The 21,044-nt window shown below is 41.9% G+C and overlaps 1 protein-coding gene across 1 annotated transcript in view; it reads left to right on the forward strand.

Annotated features, from left to right (window-relative positions):
- Nucleotides 1–626: 626 nt before the first annotated feature.
- The window catches only part of LOC126471231 (putative ammonium transporter 3), a 274,322-nt gene continuing 253,904 nt past the window's right edge, over nucleotides 627–21,044 (forward strand). Inside the window, exon 1 of the mRNA XM_050099355.1 lies at nucleotides 627–777. Coding sequence (XP_049955312.1) covers nucleotides 627–777 — 151 coding nt within the window. The remainder of the gene's footprint in view (nucleotides 778–21,044) is intronic.

The following is a 21,044-nucleotide window of genomic DNA, read 5'->3' on the forward strand; positions in this document are numbered from 1 at the left end:
GCTGGGCACGGCAGCCAATTTATGGCGGCTCCGCCGGCTGCCCTAATATAATAGGCTCTTTAACAATCAATTCCCAATGACGAGCAGCGCCACCGGATGGGAGGCTGGCTACGCTGCCTGGCGGCCTAGAGTAATAAAAGCCTAACATATATTATGATCTAGATTCCCTTCAAACGGTACGTTTCCACATTAAAATTTAAAAGGAAATAAAAGCTTATTCATTGCCTCCAACCTACTAACCGAAAGACTGTGTTCCAAAATATTTACTGCACGACCTACATTTCGGTAGTTACAAAGTCCTTCGTGTGACTGCAAGTAAACAGATTAAATTTGTACGGGAAACCCTGTTTGTCGGAACAGCCTGTCGTTACCCCTAAAGCGAGAGTCATTGATCTGACAGTCTCAAAGGGAAGTTGTAACAGATTTACGTTTGAAAGAGCCCACGTAAGACACTTGCATCCAACCACCCTGACAACAGTTTCATACCAGGCGTGGCACATAACGTTCAGTAGCATAAGTGAAATTAGCTCATGCCAGTAGCACTGTTCCTAATTAAGATATCTAAGTTAAAACATATAAGATAAACTTGTCGTGACATTTATTTCTCTCTCTTTTCTATACATGCAATGGAGACGAATGAGACACCTTGTGATTTTGTTAATCGAGCTTATCGGAGCAACTCCAGCCACGCGGGCATTCCCGGCATATACGACCTGACTAAGGAGGACGCTAACTGGCTTCTCACTTCGTCTTTCATCATCTTCACCATGCAAACAGGTAAGGCCCAGCGTAAAACAAATTATCTGTCCATTTCTAAATGTTTGATGCCTATAAAGACACGTGTTGCAGTAATGACAAAAAGGTAACCGATTTTAATTTAGTGTATCTTAAATCGAAATTTTCTGTAACGGACACTTTAGTAACAAAAATGGCGAAAATCAATGTAGTGAACTGAATTTTTGCTAGCAAAGAATTTAGTCATTTGTGAACTTAGGTGATTTCACAGCGCAACGAATAATAAATTAATGAAATTTCTTCCTTGTAGCTAGTTTCAGTTGATTTACTCTGCTAATATAATGGGAATATTCTAAATCCTTTCCCGAAGATTGTAACTACGCCAGTCAAGTATCATTTTGTTGAATTTGTATACTGTTATCAACTGAAACAAGCTGCATGCTCGAAATTTCTTTGCTTAATTCTTTCATTTATTCCTTACCAAACTCAATTACACTTTCTGTTGAAATTAGGTTAAGAATCTCACGATAAAGTACATATTCAGCTTCAAAAGGAGTTCTTTTTATTGATCCTGAATTGAGAAAAACACACACGTCTGACAACTATCAGTAGTATACATTTATCATCACAGTAAACCCACCTACATACAAAATGTTGTGCTGATAGCCATTGAGGATGTTTACCTTTGTTCTAGCAAAATACTTAGTAGTAACTACAAGTGGCTGTTAAATTTGTGTTTATTTCTGTTGTATGTGCTAGAGTAGTTCAAGAAATGTCAGAGACACTTTCTAAGAAGTGGTCAGCCTTACACTAAGGAACCCCACACCAGAATTGTTCCCCATCCTGAGCTTCAAAGTGAGTGCTGTGTAGCTTAATAACTACGACGGATTTTCGGTACACAAATTAATTAACTCGGCGCGTTTCTTTCGAGCTGCCACGAACATATTTATTTGTTTCTAGTTATAACCTGCTAGTATGATATTCACTGTGAGATTAATTACCAGTGCATGTGGTGCCAGCGAGAAAGCTTAGAACGAACAAGTAAATTAATGGCCTGATTTCATTGGTAAACTTCACTAAAACTACTGTAGTTCCATGTTCCCCTTAAATAGCATCTGAAAACAGCGTTCGCTGTCAGTGTCGCCAAAACTATGAGAATTCATGTACAAAGTGCACCGTAAGTATCCGACAGTACTACGAAAGAAAAAAGCGAAGAAACCTATTATTTTGATTTGTGTCACCAGCTAAATCGGTACTTCAAGAATCGAATAAGCATATTACGTTTGCATAAATATCTATGCAACTGCAATACAAAGTATTATTACACTTGTGCTGATAACTGCCATAGGCTAATCGAGATTGGATAAGTCAGGTAGAGCATGGTGATGCAATTTATGAAGAAACTGTTGAGTTCTCTCGTGAAGTCGTTGTCGATACCAATGGCAATGATTAGAATGGACGTACAACAGAAAATTTGAAAACAAGTTACAAGAGCACCAATAACTTGAGGAAATGAAACACATAACGTGAACGTTGTACTTCTGTTCAAAGCTGACATACAAAACGGCGGTGCTGCCATTTGTTTGCGTCGGACAATTGTATAGTTGAGAGCAAGAAGACAGTTGGTGCTCTGAAGGTGACAATAGACAACTGGGATAGTCTGGCTGAACGTTATCTACACATCACTTAACGTCAGCACTGCTACAGGGGGCTGTTGAAAAATTAGACGTAGGGTCAACTCAAAGACGGTTCGCTCGAGAAGGCACATCCTTATATTGTTCATAGACAGTGTTAACACTTTCCAGCCAAGGGGTCGGATTCTTCAAAGTTCATTGAAGAACGGCCACCGGCGCCGATGTCTCACTCTCTCGTGAGCTATTGAAACAAAATGGTTCAAATGGCTCTGAGCACTATGGGACTTAACATCTGTGGTCATCAGTCCCCTAGAACTTAGAACTACTTAAACCTAACTAACCTAAGGACATCATACACATCCATGCCCGAGGCAGGATTCGAAGCTGCGACCGTAGCGGTCACGCGGTTCCAAACTGAAGCGCTTAGAACCGCACGGCCACACCGACCGGCAGCGATTGAAACAAACATAGTTTCTGTGTTAGAGGGGAAACACTCTTCTGTGGTGAATTAAATATTTCAGTATGTCTAATGACTGGTATGCTGCCTGAATTCGTACTGGACGTCGGCTTCACAGTCGAAAACAGTGTGGGCAAGAAAAGCGGTACGAGATCATGATTGCCCAACGCACGGTAAACTCAATCACCGAGATCGTTGGAGCACTGGACTTTTCACTTGTCAGTTATCGAGGATGTGACGGGAGTACCCAGTCTTGGATAAAACCGCCGCTAGAGAATTCACTTGCCATCCGCAACCATCTTCACGCTACAGGATACAGAAACCATCGTCCCCGAAGTGTGCCTCTGCTCAACGCTCCTCACAGGGCGCAGTGATTAGGATTTGCGCAAGACGACTCACTTTGGAGCTTAGAAGCATGAAAAAGTAGGCTATAGTGACGATTCACGATATATGTCGGTCTACTCTGATGGCACGCTACGAGTACAGGGAGACGTCGAAAGCCAAATGAGATGATGCGTTCTGGCTGACAAAATGGCAGATGGTCGAGGTGCTATCGTATGCGGGATGTTGAAATGGGATGAACTAGTGTCCTGATACGTTTACCATCGTCTCTTACCGGCAAACAATACAGGAAGCTACTCTTCGAGAATGTTCACTCGTCTGTTCAGTTACTATCTGGGGACCTCTAACTTCAAAATGTGCATCCACGATCCCATAGCTCTCGAACTGTGTCAGAATCATTTCCATACCAACATACAAACATGGTGGTGCTCGTGCGGTCACCCAAATCATTTGCCTTCAATTCTGTCGAGCATATCTGAGAGGTCATTATATGAAATGTGAGTTTGCTCGACCAGCTCCGACCGTGAAACCTGTCTCATGATGCGTTTCTGACACAGAGGCGAAAGAGAGTGCAATATGTTGCACTTAGGTCCCTATAAGTCTATATATCATGACTTTATATTTTGTGTTGAGACTCGGAAAATGAAGACAGGTTTCAGGGTGGTCTAGAGATCGTTTTCTGAGCTGGCTTAGACCACACTGTCTTCTGTGTCTTGGAGCTCAAAGATGCTCGTAGTGGAGACTTTATTTCCAGCACTCAGTAACACTTAATAGTTCTCTACCCACATTACAATCTGTTTCTTCGATCGGTGACAAGCTGTCACAAGTAGCTCGCTTTACCGTACAGTTCACAGTTTTGTGTTTAAATAATTTTCAGTGCTTTAGTCGGTCATTGGACTTGTATGAAACTTGTCTAGCGCTGAGTATTATATCACCATTTTCTCGATTTCGTCTGAAGCCATTCGGTAAGTTTTAACAAGTTAAAAAATTCTGAATCGCGTTTTTCCATTGGCTAAGGACGAGGATATGCTGCCACATAGAGCTCTATACCATATCTGAAATTGCTTATGATTATAGCACCTCTGAAATTAAATGGGAGCCCTCCGACTCACCATATATGTAGTGTGTCGTAGAAAGCAGAGATGATAATTGTATCTTGCAACACGATCGAGCACCTGCCCGTAATGCACGGCCCGTGGCGGAGTTATTACACGACAGTAACATCCCTGTAAGGGACTGGCCTGCACAGAGTCCTGAACTGAATCTTATAGGACACTTTTGGGATGTTTCGGAACGCCGACTTCGTGCCTGATGTCACCGACCAACATCGATACCTCTCCTCAGTGTAGCACTCCTTGAAGAATGGGCTGCCATTCCCCAAGAAACCTTCCAGCGCCTGATTAAACGTATGCTTGCGAGAGTAGAAGCTGTCATCAAAGCTAAGGATGGCCCAACACCATACTGAATTCCAGCATTACCGATGGAGAGCGCCACGAACTAGTAAGTCATTTTCAGACAGGTGTCCCGATACTTTTGATCACATAGTGTACCACAGTACATCCCAATGTATTATCATGTTGCCATGTTGTCAATTGCCTTCGCGCCGGCCGGTGTGGCAGTGCAGTTCTAGGAGCTACAGTCTGGAACCGCGCGACCGCTACGGTCGCAAGTTCGAATCCTGCCTCGGGCATGGATGTGTGTGATGTCCTTAGGTTGGTTAGGTTTAAGTAGTTCTAAGTTCTAAGGGACTGATGACCACAGATGTTAAGTCCCATAGTGCTCAGAGCCATTTGAACCATTTGAATCAATTGCCTTCCGCCTGATTTTCATGCAGCCCACATAACGTAACTGTCTTGCACGTCCCCTGGACAGTCGTTTGACAATACAAAATGGATACCACACGAGACCTATAGAGAACACTGGTCTTTGTCGCACTCAGTCCAGATGTAAATTAACACCACGATACTGCAAATACTATGATACACGATATTAGAGATGAGACAGTCCTTAAAGCTTGTAAACCCGACTTTATTACAATAAGTGACATTTCCACACTCATCAGAATCTGAGACAGCTAACTCTATAACACAAATCATACAGTAATCGTTAGACAAAATTAACTATTTCTATGAACAAGAGATTTTGAGACCATATCTGGATTCGTGAAGTTCTAGGACAATTCGAAGTACTTTTGCTCTCTAAAACCTTTTCTCACACCTGCTGGACCTCGTTCCTATGGCAAGTGGTGTTGTATATGTTATCGGCCAAACCCGATTTTAGGATGAACTGGTTTCGCATAGGTCAAACTCGTTCCTCCTGTTACCGATAAGATAAAACAGTTTAGTCTAGGTCGAATCTGTTTGTCCAAGTTAGAATTTACATGCTTTAGGATAAACTGATACGTTCTAGTCTGAACTGATTTTGCCTAGTCGAAACACATGTCGCTGCCTATAGGAACGGGAAATCCCCGAATCATCTCTGGCTCGCTCCACTCGCCTCTCAACCGCTCTTCGCTCGCACTGTCTTTTGTTTTGAACGGTATTTTGCATCGACGAGTGCGCGTGTTAAGTTTCTGGTTGCGTTTAAAAGATTTTATTATAATCCTAGTATAATTATTGTGAAGCGTTTCATCATGGACGAACCTTCGTAGACATGAAAATCAAAAGCTGTGGAGAGAAAAGTTTCTGTGGGAAAATAAAAAGTCTTCTCATTATAATGTGTTATCAGGAGACGAATATGGTGATTTGGTTAAACAAGTAGAAGACGCGGAAAAGTTGGAAAAAAGAACATCATTACAAAAAAGAAGACTGAAACGATTTGCTGTTTAGAAAACTGTTGATGTGAAAAAACTCATTGCACGGAGTGAAGGGAATATAAAATACTTTCTTGATGCAATAATGGATCAACGAAGAAAATACTTTGTTCCAGCTGATTAACTTTATAATGTGACTGACGCAGCTCATGTAGCTGTGGGTCATGGTGGTCGCGATAGGATGTTAACCGAGACATCAAAAAAATATGCCAATATCACAAAGGAAATGATATGCCTCTATTTATCAATTTTTGTTGACAAAAAAGAAAAGAGGACTATTTTCAAAGCCAATTCTCCATTCGGAAATGAATAGCAGATGCCAATTCGCTTTGACTGATTTCCAAACACAACCAGACGCAAATTTAAAATTCATTCTAGTTTACCAAGACCATCTCACAAAATTTGTTCTCCTTCGTGCGTTAACATCAAAGAAGGCTGAAGAAGTGGCTTATCATCTGAATGACATATTCCTAACAGTAGGGGCGCCGTGCATTCTTCAATCTGAAAATAGCAGAGAATTTGTTAACAATGTTATAAGTGAACTCGCAAATCTTTGGTCAGAACTGAAAATTGTGCACAGTCAAATTCAGGGTTCTGTTGAACGCGCCAGCCAAGACAGTGAAAATATGATAAGTTCTTGGTTAAAGGACAACAATTCGACAAAGTGGTCGGAAGGATTAAGGTATGTCCAATTCATGAAAAATCGAGCTTACCGCTCTGCATAAAACAATCACCTTACAAAGCATTGTCGGCGTATGAGTGACTAGACATAATTTTTCTGCACCTTGGAGAAGTGAGTTCCCCAGTTTTCCAACAACTATGCGTAGATCTTCAAACGACTACGGCCCTTTGACCTGAAGAAATAGTAAGTCGTACGCAATACCTATTGATGACGCGTGGATTGACAGTGCGTCCAGAGCACTTGGTGGTTTTCTTGCGAATAATCCAGGGTCCTTTTGTCCACAGAAAATGTTCTGGAATTTCGTGGTAAAGGTACTTGCGGCGGTGATATTATCATTACACGATTTAAAAATGCCGCGAGTTTGGGGTCCCTATGGAGGTCAGCAGCAGCTTCGTATCCCACCTGAAAGTACACCAAGTGCTCTCTCGGTAAAATGACAGGCAGCCGCTCGATCATACAATCGGTAGAAAAGTCGGTGTTTGTGTTAAAGTCACATAAGGTCTGATAGACCCACATAACGACAGCTCAAGTAAACGTCTACTCCCCCCAGCGCTGATTCTGAACGCAATCGTAACGCCACGCAGTCATGTCCTTTATATACGGATTTGTGCAAATATTTAACTGTTTGATTAAAGAACAAGGCCCAAGACTGATATGAGACAGGCGTTTTCTACTGAGAAATCTGCAATATGGTACAATTAACGGATTATCACTGATAAGTGATGGAACTGTCAACGTGACGCTATTATTGCGTCGTCTATAAACAGGTAGCCATTAATATTTAAATTAGTTTGCTCCTGAAAGCCTGTTGGGTACTTTTAGATACATTTTTGTTCCTGCGTAAGTGGACTGGAATGATAGTATCGCAAGATGCATGAATAACTTCAAAGAGTTCAAGGTCTGTTTCGTTAGTTGGAACTTCTACATAAATTAGAGTCTACATCCTCAACTGATCGTAATTCATCTTCATCTGACGGAATGCGCAGAATGTGTGAATGATGGAGACCTGCTTTTTAAAGTTCAGTAACACAAGAATAACCAATGACAACGCCTAGTACACGTTATTTTAAAAGATCGTCCAACACCTCTTGCAGTTTTAAATGAAGACCCCAGAAACTAACTCAGGCCTATGTTCAACCCTTCCACATGGTTTCGGTCGAGAGGTAATATCAGTGCACTTGGGGTTATTGTAAGAAACATATCAGGCTTAGCTAGGAGGGCAACAATGGCCATAGCATCCTGATAATTTTTAAGTATACTGTGAGGGTTGCCAATATAAACGTAGGAAGAAGAACTCCTCTTCGTTCAGCATCAGTGTTAAGAGAGTCCATCAAATCTTCGTAACTATCAGCTCTGAGTTCCTTTTGGTTTAATCGAATGAATGCCAGGCTGGAACATTGTTGGTTTTGCAGTTACTTTCTCTTTATGAGGACAGAGATATGCCCTTTCCCTTTTATTGTTGTGGCAACCATCTCGGTGATAAATTTGATTGATTCCTCAGAAACCAACTAATACAGATGTGAATATGGCCTCTAGCAGCCGAATAGGTCGTGACCATATGAAAAATTTCACAACTGTGACTGAAACAGATAGTTTACATTCTTCTTTAATTACAACAAACTTTCGTCGTAAGATAGATACACAATGAAGTTGCACTTTCTGATGATTTTTAATGACGATGGTAGATTCTGTGCTTCAAAGATTCTCATGTCATTTGCTCCACAAGCAATTGCTACATAAGGAACTTTGCCATCCCTGCATCGAAATTCTATGACACACGCATTAGCAGGTACTAAGTTCTCACATCCTCCCACACTCGGCATCCCCAAAACAAGCAGTTCTGATAAAATATAGTAGAAACGCTCTGACACCCTGTATAAACATTAATATCATGTATATATATGTTCTTTGCAATCTCGTACTTTTCATATGTATACAAATCTGTCTCCATCCCGTCCTTAAAATTCTTGTTCTTGCTCTCCCTATGGATTTTTCTACCATACAAGGAGAATCAAGAAATCCTTCACATTCCCTCTTGAGAATAATTACACTTTTGATTCTTAGAAGATGGTTATATGTTACACATCTTTGACTAAAGCACCTGAAAATTCGAATCATTTCCCGAAACGTAGTATGCCAGTGATAAAAAGTTACAGATTTGATCGACCCAGACAGGTACACGTTGGGCGATGCATCACTTCTAGGTTGGAGCACATACTGTTATTCTTATCAGGCAGGTAATTTGTAATGATTGGTGAACTGTCTTAATATACAGCCATGCTCTTCTTCACATTCCATGTGCATTCCCCCTACAACAACAAAATTATAAGTTTTAATGTTCTGGTCAGCTAGATTTATCACGTATCCTCCTTTCCTGTTTCTCATGTTTCATGTTTGTAGTTTTAAGGCGGTAAGGCTAGCAACACCTCCCACACAGATCGAAAACCTCATGAACCAAGCAATCATGCTACGAAATTTTTTCAATAGTTTCAACATGTATTCTAATTTCATAGGAATCATAACTGGAAGTGATGTCATAATCACGTGATCAACTTACAAGCTCATATTACTTCCTAGTAGACAAATTACGGAACTAAATATGCATGATTTAAAAGGTAATGGCTTACGTCTTCTCGGTAGATTGGTTCCTTTAGATATCAGGAAGACGAAACTTGTTCTTTATCTTTGCCAACAAGACAGACAGGCCTCTCCTTTGTTACACATATGTAGAGCTATCATTTGCATTCCCACATTTACCGTCATGAAGGTGAAGACTCTTATTGCATGTTTCCATATTCTTAACGCTAGGGAAGGTGGAGCATTTTCCAGTCGTAGTTGCAATTGATAACCATAAATAATAAATATGTTTCGCTGTATCATCATCTTACTCAGTCTTGGTTGAATATCAAGTGTATGAGCCCAGTAACTTGGCTGATGAATCGATTTCAACATAGATGAATAGCCAGTCATCCACTTCCTCCCACCATTCAGAAAATATTCTGTTAAATCTACATTCTTGTAATGCAATTGATTTCCACATTGATTTTGAAATGTAATTCGCTTATGAATAGACAATCATCCAGATGTGCTACATGGAATTCCAGCAAGACATAGTCTACATTTGGACTGTCAGTATAGCTGCTTGGTAGTTCATGTAATCGATTTGCACATTAAATAATGAAAACTATAGACATGCTGACTGTAGTTTTTATAGTCCCTTATTGGGCCTGATTGTCTGGAATGTGTGTACTTCACTTCAATTCCCTAGAGGACGCTGGTTTATATCCCACATCAGTCTGTTTCAGTATTTGTCTATGTTCAGGATAAACACTGGAATGTATTTAGCATAGCAATATGACCAAAATGTCTACCAATAGCAAACGATTTTTGTAGATGATTATTACTTGTAGCAAAAATCTTTGGGTGAAGACCAAGATGGCTACACTTCTTGTCACGTGATGTAACCGCCAAACCCTCTAAATATGACTGGACTTTCAATCCAGTTTTAAACTTCTAGCCCGCTTAACTGTTTTGTGCGTACTGCAATGTGGATATGCCAGATGTAGGGTCTGGAGGGATACGGACTGGGGCCCCCACGGGAATCTACGCATGAAATAGTGTAACTGAGCGCTCTCTCTCTTTCTCTCTCTCTCTCTCTCTCTCTCTCTCTCTCTCTCTCTCTCTCTCTCTTTATAACAGGTTAGTCAACACTCCACATCCACAGCAGTTTGGGTGTGTGTGCTTAATCATACACGCATATATATATATATATAACGTTACCGCTGGATATATGTCGTAAACCACATCAAATACTGAAGAACCGATTCCACAGACCGAACGGAGGAGTGGGGCTAGTGTAATTGTTTAATACAAACCATACAAAAATGCACGGAAGTATGTTTTTTAGCACAAACCTACGTTTTTTTAAATGAAACCACGTTAGTTTTGTTAGCACATCTGAACATATAAACAAATACGTAATTAGGGCCGTTTGTTGCATTGTAAAATGTTAATTACATCCGGAGATATTGTAACCTAAAGTTGACGCTTGAAACCTCCGACGTTCAGTTGCGTGTTGTAACAAACACGGGCCACGGTCGGCGAGCAGCATCTACAGGGACATGCTTACGATGACGACCGTGTTTACTAGTGTGGCTGTAGTGCACTGTTGTGGTTTGGTCTAGCTGTCGCAGTGTCCGCATGTATAGCTTGCTGCTATTGTTATTCTGCATTCGTTTCAACTGACTCTGAGCACTATGGGACTTAACATCTGTGGTCATCAGTCCCCTAGAACTTAGAACTACTTAAACCTAACTAACCTAAGGACATCACACACATCCATGCCCGAGGCAGGATTCGAACCTGCGACCGTAGCAGTCGCGCGGCTCCGGACTGAGCGCCTAGAACCGCTAGACCACCACGGCCGGCCATTCTGCATTCGTCTCCGCACTGCAGACCAACTATAGTACACCGTGTTACCAGACGTCTGTGATAGTGTAGTGTTGTAGGAACTGTGACCATGGTGTATTCGAACTCTGAAAAGGCGGAGATGAGCATACCCAGACAGAGAGCATCCAACGTGCCGCACATTGCAAAACATCTACTGCCAACTGTATGCAACAGGTATGGTCGTAGCACGCAAACGGGTCCGTAACAGGCCCGTCACAGGAGAAGCGGGTGCAGTTGGTGTGTTAGCTGCTGTTGCCATGAACCCACACATGAGTACACGGGACACTGAGAGAGCCGGTGGACTGAGTCAAAGTAGTGTCATGCGCATACTGCATCGTCACCGCTTTCGCCCGTTTCATGTGTCGCTACATCAGCAATTACATGGTGATGACTTTAATCATCGAGTGCAATTCTGTCAATGGGCATTAACAGAGAATGCGTTGCAGTTCTACCTGTTTACCGATGAAGCGGGTTTCACAATCCACGGGGCAGTGAATCTACGGAGCATGCATTACTGGTCCGTGGACAATCCTCGCTGGCTCAGACAGGTAGAGCGACAGCGACCGTGGACTGTAAATGTATGGTGCGGAATCATTGGCGACCACCTCATTGGTCCTCACTTCATTGCAGGGGCCCAAACAGCTGCAACATACATCGCGTTTCTACAGAATGATCTGCCAACGTTGCTCGAAAATGTCCCACTGGAAACGCGTCGACGTATGTGGTATCACCATGATGGTGCACCTGCACATTCCACAATTAACACTAGGCTGACCCTTGACAGCATGTTCGACGGGCGTTTCATAGGACGTGGAAGACGCATAAATTGGCCAGCCCGTTCTCCTTATCTTACACCTCTGGACTTCTTTCTGTGGGGTACGTTAAAGGATATTGTGTACCGTGATGTGCCTACAACCCCAGAGGATATGAAACAACGTATTGTGCCAGCCTGCGGCGACATTACACCAGATGTACTGCGGCGTGTACGACATTCATTACGCCAGAGATTGCAATTGTGTGCAGCAAATGATGGCCACCACATTGAACATCTATTGGTCTGACATGTCGGGACACACTCTATTCCACTCCGTAATTGAAAACGGAAACCACGTGTGTACGTGTACCTCACCCCTCATGGTAATGTACATGTGCGTCAGTGAAAAAGACCTATAAAAAGGTGTTAGCATGTGGACGTAATGTGCTGTTCCAGTCTCTTCTGTATCTAAGGTCCATCACCGTTCCCTTTGGATCCCTACGTAATTCGGTGCTCTTCGATACACACGATCGAACAGCGGAGGAGTGGTACTCAAGCGTCAAATTTAGGTTACAATATCACCAGATGTAATTAACATTTTACAATGCAACAGACGGCACTGATTTTGTATTTGTTTATATGTTCAGATGTGCTAACAAAACTAACGGGGTTCCATTTAAAAAAACCGTAGGTTTGTGTTAAAAAACATACTTCCATGAATTTTTTTATGGTTTGTATTGACCAAGAACACTAGCCCCTCTCCTCACGTTCGGTCTGTGGAATCGATTCGTCAATATTTGATGTGGTTTACGAAATATATCCAGCGGTAATGTTAGGTGACTCACCCTGTATATATATATATATATATATATATATATATATATATATATATATATATATATATACACTCCTGGAAATGGAAAAAAGAACACATTGACACCGGTGTGTCAGACCCACCATACTTGCTCCGGACACTGCGAGAGTGCTGTACAAGCAATGATCACACGCACGGCACAGCGGACACACCAGGAACCGCGGTGTTGGCCGTCGAATGGCGCTAGCTGCGCAGCATTTGTGCACCGCCGCCGTCAGTGTCAGCCAGTTTGCCGTGGCATACGGAGCTCCATCGCAGTCTTTAACACTGGTAGCATGCCGCGACAGCGTGGACGTGAACCGTATGTGCAGTTGACGGACTTTGAGCGAGGGCGTATAGTGGGCATGCGGGAGGCCGGGTGGACGTACCGCCGAATTGCTCAACACGTGGGGCGTGAGGTCTCCACAGTACATCGATGTTGTCGCCAGTGGTCGGCGGAAGGTGCACGTGCCCGTCGACCTGGGACCGGACCGCAGCGACGCACGGATGTACGCCAAGACCGTAGGATCCTACGCAGTGCCGTAGGGGACCGCACCGCCACTTCCCAGCAAATTAGGGACACTGTTGCTCCTGGGGTATCGGCGAGGACCATTCGCAACCGTCTCCATGAAGCTGGGCTACGGTCCCGCACACCGTTAGGCCGTCTTCCGCTCACGCCCCAACATCGTGCAGCCCGCCTCTAGTGGTGTCGCGACAGGCGTGAATGGAGGGACGAATGGAGACGTGTCGTCTTCAGCGATGAGAGTCGCTTCTGCCTTGGTGCCAATGATGGTCGTATGCGTGTTTGGCGCCGTGCAGGTGAGCGCCACAATCAGGACTGCATACGACCGAGGCACACAGGGCCAACACCCGGCATCATGGTGTGGGGAGCGATCTCCTACACTGGCCGTACACCACTGGTGATCGTCGAGGGGACACTGAATAGTGCACGGTACATCCAAACCGTCATCGAACCCATCGTTCTACCATTCCTAGACCGGCAAGGGAACTTGCTGTTCCAACAGGACAATGCACGTCCGCATGTATCCCGTGCCTCCCAACGTGCTCTAGAAGGTGTAAGTCAACTACCCTGGCCAGCAAGATCTCCGGATCTGTCCCCCATTGAGCATGTTTGGGACTGGATGAAGCGTCGTCTCACGCGGTCTGCACGTCCAGCACGAACGCTGGTCCAACTGAGGCGCCAGGTGGAAATGGCATGGCAAGCCGTTCCACAGGACTACATCCAGCATCTCTACGATCGTCTCCATGGGAGAATAGCAGCCTGCATTGCTGCGAAAGGTGGATATACACTGTACTATTGCCGACATTGTGCATGCTCTGTTGCCTGTGTCTATGTGCCTGTGGTTCTGTCAGTGTGATCATGTGATGTATCTGACCCCAGGAATGTGTCAATAAAGTTTCCCCTTCCTGGGACAATGAATTCACGGTGTTCTTATTTCAATTTCCAGGAGTATATATATATATATATATATATATATATATATATATATATATATATATATATATATATAACCGGGCCAAATATCTCACGAAATAAGCATCAAACGAAAAAACTACAAAGAAAGAAACTTGTCTAGCTTGAAGGGGCAAACGAGATGGCGCTATGGCTGGCCCGCTAGATGGCGCTGACGTAGGTGAAACGCATATCACTGCGTTCTTTTAAGTAGGAACCCCCATTTTTTATTACACATTCGTGTAGTACGTAAAGAAATACGAATGTTTTAGTTGGACCACTTTTTTCGCTTTGTGATAGATGGCGCTGTAATAGTCACAAACATATGGATCACAGTTTTAGACGAACAGTTGGTAACAGGTAGGTTTTTTAAATTAAAATACAGAACGTAGATACGTTTGAACATTTTATTTCGGTTGTTCCAATGTGATACATGTACCTTAGTGAACTTATCATTTCTGAGAACGCATTCTGTTACAGCGTGATTACCTGTAAATACCGCATTAATGCAATAAATGCTCAAAATGATGTCCGTCAACCTCAATGCATTTGGCAATACGTGTAACGACATTCCTCTCAACAGCGAGTAGTTCGCCTTCCGTAATCTTCGCACATACATTGGTAATGCGCTGACACATGTTGTCAGGCGTTGTCGGTGGATCACGATAGCAAATATCCTTCAACTTTCCCCACAGAAAGAAATCCGGGGACGTCAGATCCGGTGAACGTGCGGGTCATGGTGCTTGGACGACCAATCCACCTGTCATGAAATACACTATTCAGTACAGCTTCAACCGTACGCGTGCTATGTGCCGGACTTCCATCATGTTGGAAGTACATCGCTATTCTGTCATGCAGTGAAACATCTTGTAGTAACATCGGTAGAACATCACGTAAGAAATCAGCATACATTGCACCATTTAGATTACCATCAATAAAATAGGGGCCAGTTATCCTTCCTCCTATAATGCCGCACCATACATTAACCCGCCAAGGTCGCTGATGTTCCACTTGTCGCAGCCATCGTGGATTTTCCGTTGCCCAGTAGTGCATATTATGCCGGTTTACGTTACCGCTGTTGGTGAATGACGCTTCGTCGCTAAATAGAACGCGTGCAAGAAATCTGTCACCGTTCCATAATTTCTCTTGTGCCCAGTGGCAGAACTGTACACGACGTTCAAAATCGTCGCCATGCAATCCTGGTGCTTAGAAATATGGTACGGGTGCAATCGATGTTGATGTAGCATTCTCAACACCGACGTTTTTAAGATTCCCGATTCTCGCGCAATTTGTCTGCTACTGATGTGCGGATTAGCCGCGACAGCAGCTAAAACACCTACTGTGGCATCATCATTTGTTGCAGGTCGTGGTTGACGTTTCACATGTCGCTGAACACTTCCTGTTTCCTTAAATAACGTAACTATCCGGCGAACGGTCCAGACACTTGGATGATGTCGTCCAGGATACCTAGCAGCATACATAGCACACACCCGTTGGGCATTTTGATCACAATAGCCATACATCAACTCGATATCGACCTTTTCCGCAATTGGTAAACGATCCATTTTAACGCGGGTAATGTATCACGAAGCAAATACCGTCCGCATTGGCGGAATGTTACGTGATACCACGTACTTATACGTTTGTGACTATTACAGCGCCATCTATCACAAAGCGAAAAAAGTGGTCCAACTAAAACATTCATATTTCTTTACGTACTACACGAATATGTAATAAAAAATGGGGGTTCCTATTTAAAAAAACGCAGTGATATCCGTTTCACCTATGGCAGCGCCATCTAGCGGCCCAATTATGGGGCCATCTGGTTTCCCCCTTCAAGCTATACGAGTTTCGTTCTTTGTAGTTTTTTCGTTTGATGCTTATTTCGTGATATATTTGGCACGCTCATTATCAATGGACCACCCGTATATATATATATATATATATATATATATATATATATATATATATATATATATATATATATATAATAAGGTGTGATATGTAGTTTTTAAAATACTTGGCAGTATTTACAATACATTTCCAGCTATAAGATCCTGTTGTGGTGTAAATTGGTACGCCTCCATTCCTTTGCTAAATCACTGTTTCTAGACACAGGAATATAAGGTGAAAAACTATTCTTACATAGAGTCGTTTTATTACTGCGGTGTTTGATCTGGGTAAGACAACCTTCATTTGGCTTCTGAACGCTTAGTATTCTCTCTCAATGCATAAGAGCAACAAGTCACCTGTATTTGGAAACGTAAGAAAATATTTTTATGCAATATAAAGTAGAATGATTCCATAAACGAAGAGGGATACACATGAATCATGTATTGACACTACTACCACAGATGAAATCATGAGAAGTTCGGTGATAGGGGATAAAAGTGCTCTGGGCACAACGTGAGTAGCACACATTTTATCTACATGACAGATTAATAACTAATATCATTGATCTACATTTCCCTAAATTTAAGCCATTTTTGGTTGTTCACTCCAACAGTATCAGTGGTGGGTAATTTAGTGTTTTCGAGACATATACAACTGACTGACTTTGGAGGAGAGAAAACGCACATTGGAGAGACAGCACTAACACCACTCACATCATATTGTCGCTTCATAGTGAGTTATGGAAATCGCTGCTGAATCACCAGAGCGACCTGGAAGCGATAGCTGATGGCCTGTGAGCACCTCTCATGGTCCTATAGTTTTACTGTTTAACAATTTACTGTAATACATTATTGTATTCTAAATAAATACACTCTTGCTACAAATTGTAAATGGTTAACAATAAAACGAGAGTTCTAATGGAATATGGTAACAGCCTCAAGTAGACGATACGCGTCTAATGCAAACTGTTGTCTGTCTGTACACAGTTTTAATTATTTAACGTGAATATCGATTACACAAATTTGTACTGTCGGTGTACTAATATAAAATAATGTATTCTGAGACTTTACTACAGAGGAAATGGAACTTCTGAGAATGCTGATGCTGATGTCATCGATTTCTGTTATAGTGATGCTGATTGCTGATGTCAGCGATTTTAGCCAGAGTTCCCACTGCTCCCCTACTGACATACGCCATTACCTATTAAATCATATATATCTGGTTCTGTGATTTGTCTACTGGAAAGTAATACGAACTTATAATTTGGTGACAAGATCATGATGTCACCTCCGATCATGATTCCTAAGAAATTAGCCTACATACGCATGCTACAGACCAAAAATAAATCACGTAATGTGATTGGTCAGTTTGTGATGTCTTGGATTTGTGTTAGGTGCTGATCTAACGCTACAACCAATAACGTTAGATGTGAAAATGCGTCGCAGTTCCACCATGCTACGCTAGCCTCAATATGTTGTCTTAAAATATCCGTGATTACGCATCGTGATCGACCTAATCAGTAATTATTTATCAACTGCATAACAGATTTTGAGAAATGAATCAAATTTTCAAGTGCGTTTTTCATTGTGTGTTACATAAAAATACATTACGCTTACCAGGTTGGTTTAATATATGATGGAGTTGAATTCAATTATCGGGCAACCTCTTTGAAACGTATCTTCCCTAAAAAATACCCAGTAGAGTGCGAACTATAAGGGGATATCTTTATACGCTAGGATTATACACATCCTCCAAACGAAGTACTGCGTTTACCACCATACGAAATACAGTAGTAATATCGCATCTACAGACTTCTCCACGCAGCAGCATCACCCACTGAACTTGACTCTGATATTAGACGATTTGTGCCTCGTCTTCAGTGACACTGTCGTAGACGCGACGTTGTCAGAGCTCTAACGATGCATGAGAACCACGAGAGGAGGATTCGTGGTAAATCTTAACATCCAATACTTTAAACCTGATTGTTTTATTTATAGTGGAGGGATGTCATGAGTACATGTAGGAATGTATTTTTTATTAAATAAAGCATTTGTTTAATGCAAGATATCGACATATTTTGTAAATAAGAATGTATGGGCGAATCAAAGAGCTCACAGACGAGTTTCACAAAATACATGAGCCATGTAGTAAGCATAATTTCAGAACTTTTTAAGGTCGCCTGCAAACTAAATTCAGTGGCTGCTGTTGGTAGCGCATAAGCCTCTCTATCTCCAGGCGGGGACTGTGCTGCTGAGCATTGTCTTGTAAGAAGTGGTATGAGTGTTATCTCGTTGATTCTCCATTTATCAGTTTTGTGTAGGACGTTTTTTCTTAAGTTTCTGGCAACCAATGTGTACGTGTTGAGGTAGTGGCGGTTATTCACCCAGCTCGGTGCTTAACATATACGCAGGGTACATAGAAGTTGCGCTTCTCAGGTGGAAGTCTCTATGCCTGAGAGCGCTGTACGCGAGGCAGCGGCAGTGGCTGCTGGGTGCGTTACATGCTAGTACCACCACTTAGTATGTAGCCATAGTTTTATTTACTGCAGTGTTTCTTACTTCCACAGCCAATTATTTTTGTGCTTTTTCTTGAAAAAATGAGAGGCAATCAGTCAAAATAATGTAAATAGTGATATAGGTTCACAAATTGGATTCCTTATGCCATTATTTTTCTTAACAGTGTAAAGTCGCATATTATTAGTGCAAGAAAAATGTAGGCCCTTTATTTAGCAAGTGGGTATTTGTTGTTAAATAATGCATTCAGTAATTTATTAAACATTCAGGCGTCTTGTATGTGTTTTGGAGTCGTGGTACGAGTTATGCGTTGTAACACCTAAAGAAATATCATGACATGGTTAAACTATTCATAATAAAAAGAAAAACTTGCAACCGTCGTTTTGATGTTATTTTATTATATTGAAACCAGTTTCGGTGACTCAGTACACCCTCTTCGGGCCTTAACTGACGGGGGGGGGGGGGGGGGAGGGGGGTTGTACTCCAATCGTATACATGATCCTCTCACTGGCCAACGTCTATGAACTGGCTTCCGTAGAATTCTGTAACAGCGATGTTGTGTCTGCAACCATCAACACAACATCGCTCTTACAGTATTCTACGGAAGCTAGTCATCACAACTGTTCGAAATTGTGAAGATTTCCATGGTTTCCCTAAACCACTTCAGTTGATTCGTAGGATGCTTTCTTTAACAAGGCCATTGGAAATTTGTCTCCCAGTCACGGACTTCTCTGATTATAACAACGTGAACGGGATATCGAACACTGAACGTACTTATCCATCATAAACCATGACACCCAAATCAAAACACTTAGTCTCTGGAACTATTGTCCGCATGAATTTTAATGCTTTCTTTTAGACCGTTGACTCCTGATTGACCAATATTGGCACTGTGGCGGATGTGAGTCATGCCAGGGTCGACTAAGCATTGCTAGTCTTAAGACGAATCAAGTGTTCTCTCCACCCTTTATTATATACCTATTGACACACAGCTCAAGACAAAAGCATCGAGGACACTGTGTCTTGGTACGTTCACACCGAGCAGTACACCACTTCTTTAGTCGTTCAATTGCAGTGATATCTTTGCAGGACTGTCGGGATATGCTGTCAGTGTAAGCTACTTATTGACTTATTGGACATTGACAGAGAAAGCCAACGACCCATATTCACTACAGAAGCTTGGAACGAAACTTAACATACATGACGAACACCCAGGCACACATGTCCTTTACACATAGTGCGAAAGTATAATTCCACTTATAACGAGACCACAAATGTATGATTCTGGAGTATAGTAGATTGCGAAACAACTGTAATCAATTGTACAACATTATACGCATTTGCCCTTTTAATATTTTCTAACATCAGTACTGCATATTTTCTCAGGGAAAATTCACTGATTTATTACGATGTTTGGGGACCCATAATTTTCATATATTGTTATGAAAGACTACCCAATGTTAAGTGATTATTTAGTCTTAATTAAATAGCAATTATTTGATGTAAAATATTTTACTGAAGCATTACTTGTGTTTGAAAATCGGTATGTCTTGTACTCTATGAGTTATCGGTGCGAAGTTCATTTATCTTTAGTTACTGTTTTCTCTGGCTAGTAGTAGTAGTGGAGAGTTGGATGTGAGCTGTGATGGAGAGAAGTCAAAATCTAGCTCGTCCCAGACGTACTCCAGTGGATTATACTGTTAATGTTTCACCAAGTACGCATGAAGTATTTTGTGGTTGTTTAAAAGCGAAGACTATACAGCAGAGTAAATTTATGTGATGTTTCATTACAAAGAAGTCCACTTAATACCTGTTTACGTCGTTTTAAGAACACAGCTAATCTGCATTATCGATGACTCGACTGAATGAAGGAATTATACCGCAATACTAACTCCAAGAAGAAGATTGCTCTTAAATGCTTTCAAAACCCAGGGAACCTCTCGGCGAAATCGTATCCCGCTTATTTTCAGGACAACGAGCAACAACTACAACTACTACTACTACTACTACTACACTGAGCAGAAAACGAGTATTATTTCAATTACCGACTTTCTACAACGAGCAGTGTTAATGAAAGTAGTTCTAGGTACAGTGCCCTGCAATTAATTTTAATCAGTTCTATGTCTGGAAACTACCGACTTAATTCTATCTGTACTTTATTTCGTCAGTTATTTAATAATATTTCAGTTTTAGGCAGGACGCTGTATCATTAGACAGTGCAATGTACAAATGAAAGGTAACTACAGTGAGATATTGATTTGCTTGCCATATAAAATAGTGTTATTTTCATATATAGTATCATTCGTGCCATTTTTTGCAATTTTCGTGTGAGACTTCGTGTTTAATTGACACTGCAAACAGAAAGAGCTGTCATTTCACCGAAAGAGCTTTCAATTCTCGCGTGCGTACTGGCAGTGATTTCGGTGAAAGATAATGTCACTCAACC

Source organism: Schistocerca serialis, chromosome 3 (assembly GCF_023864345.2).
Source record: "Schistocerca serialis cubense isolate TAMUIC-IGC-003099 chromosome 3, iqSchSeri2.2, whole genome shotgun sequence".
Taxonomy (NCBI): domain Eukaryota; kingdom Metazoa; phylum Arthropoda; class Insecta; order Orthoptera; family Acrididae; genus Schistocerca; species Schistocerca serialis.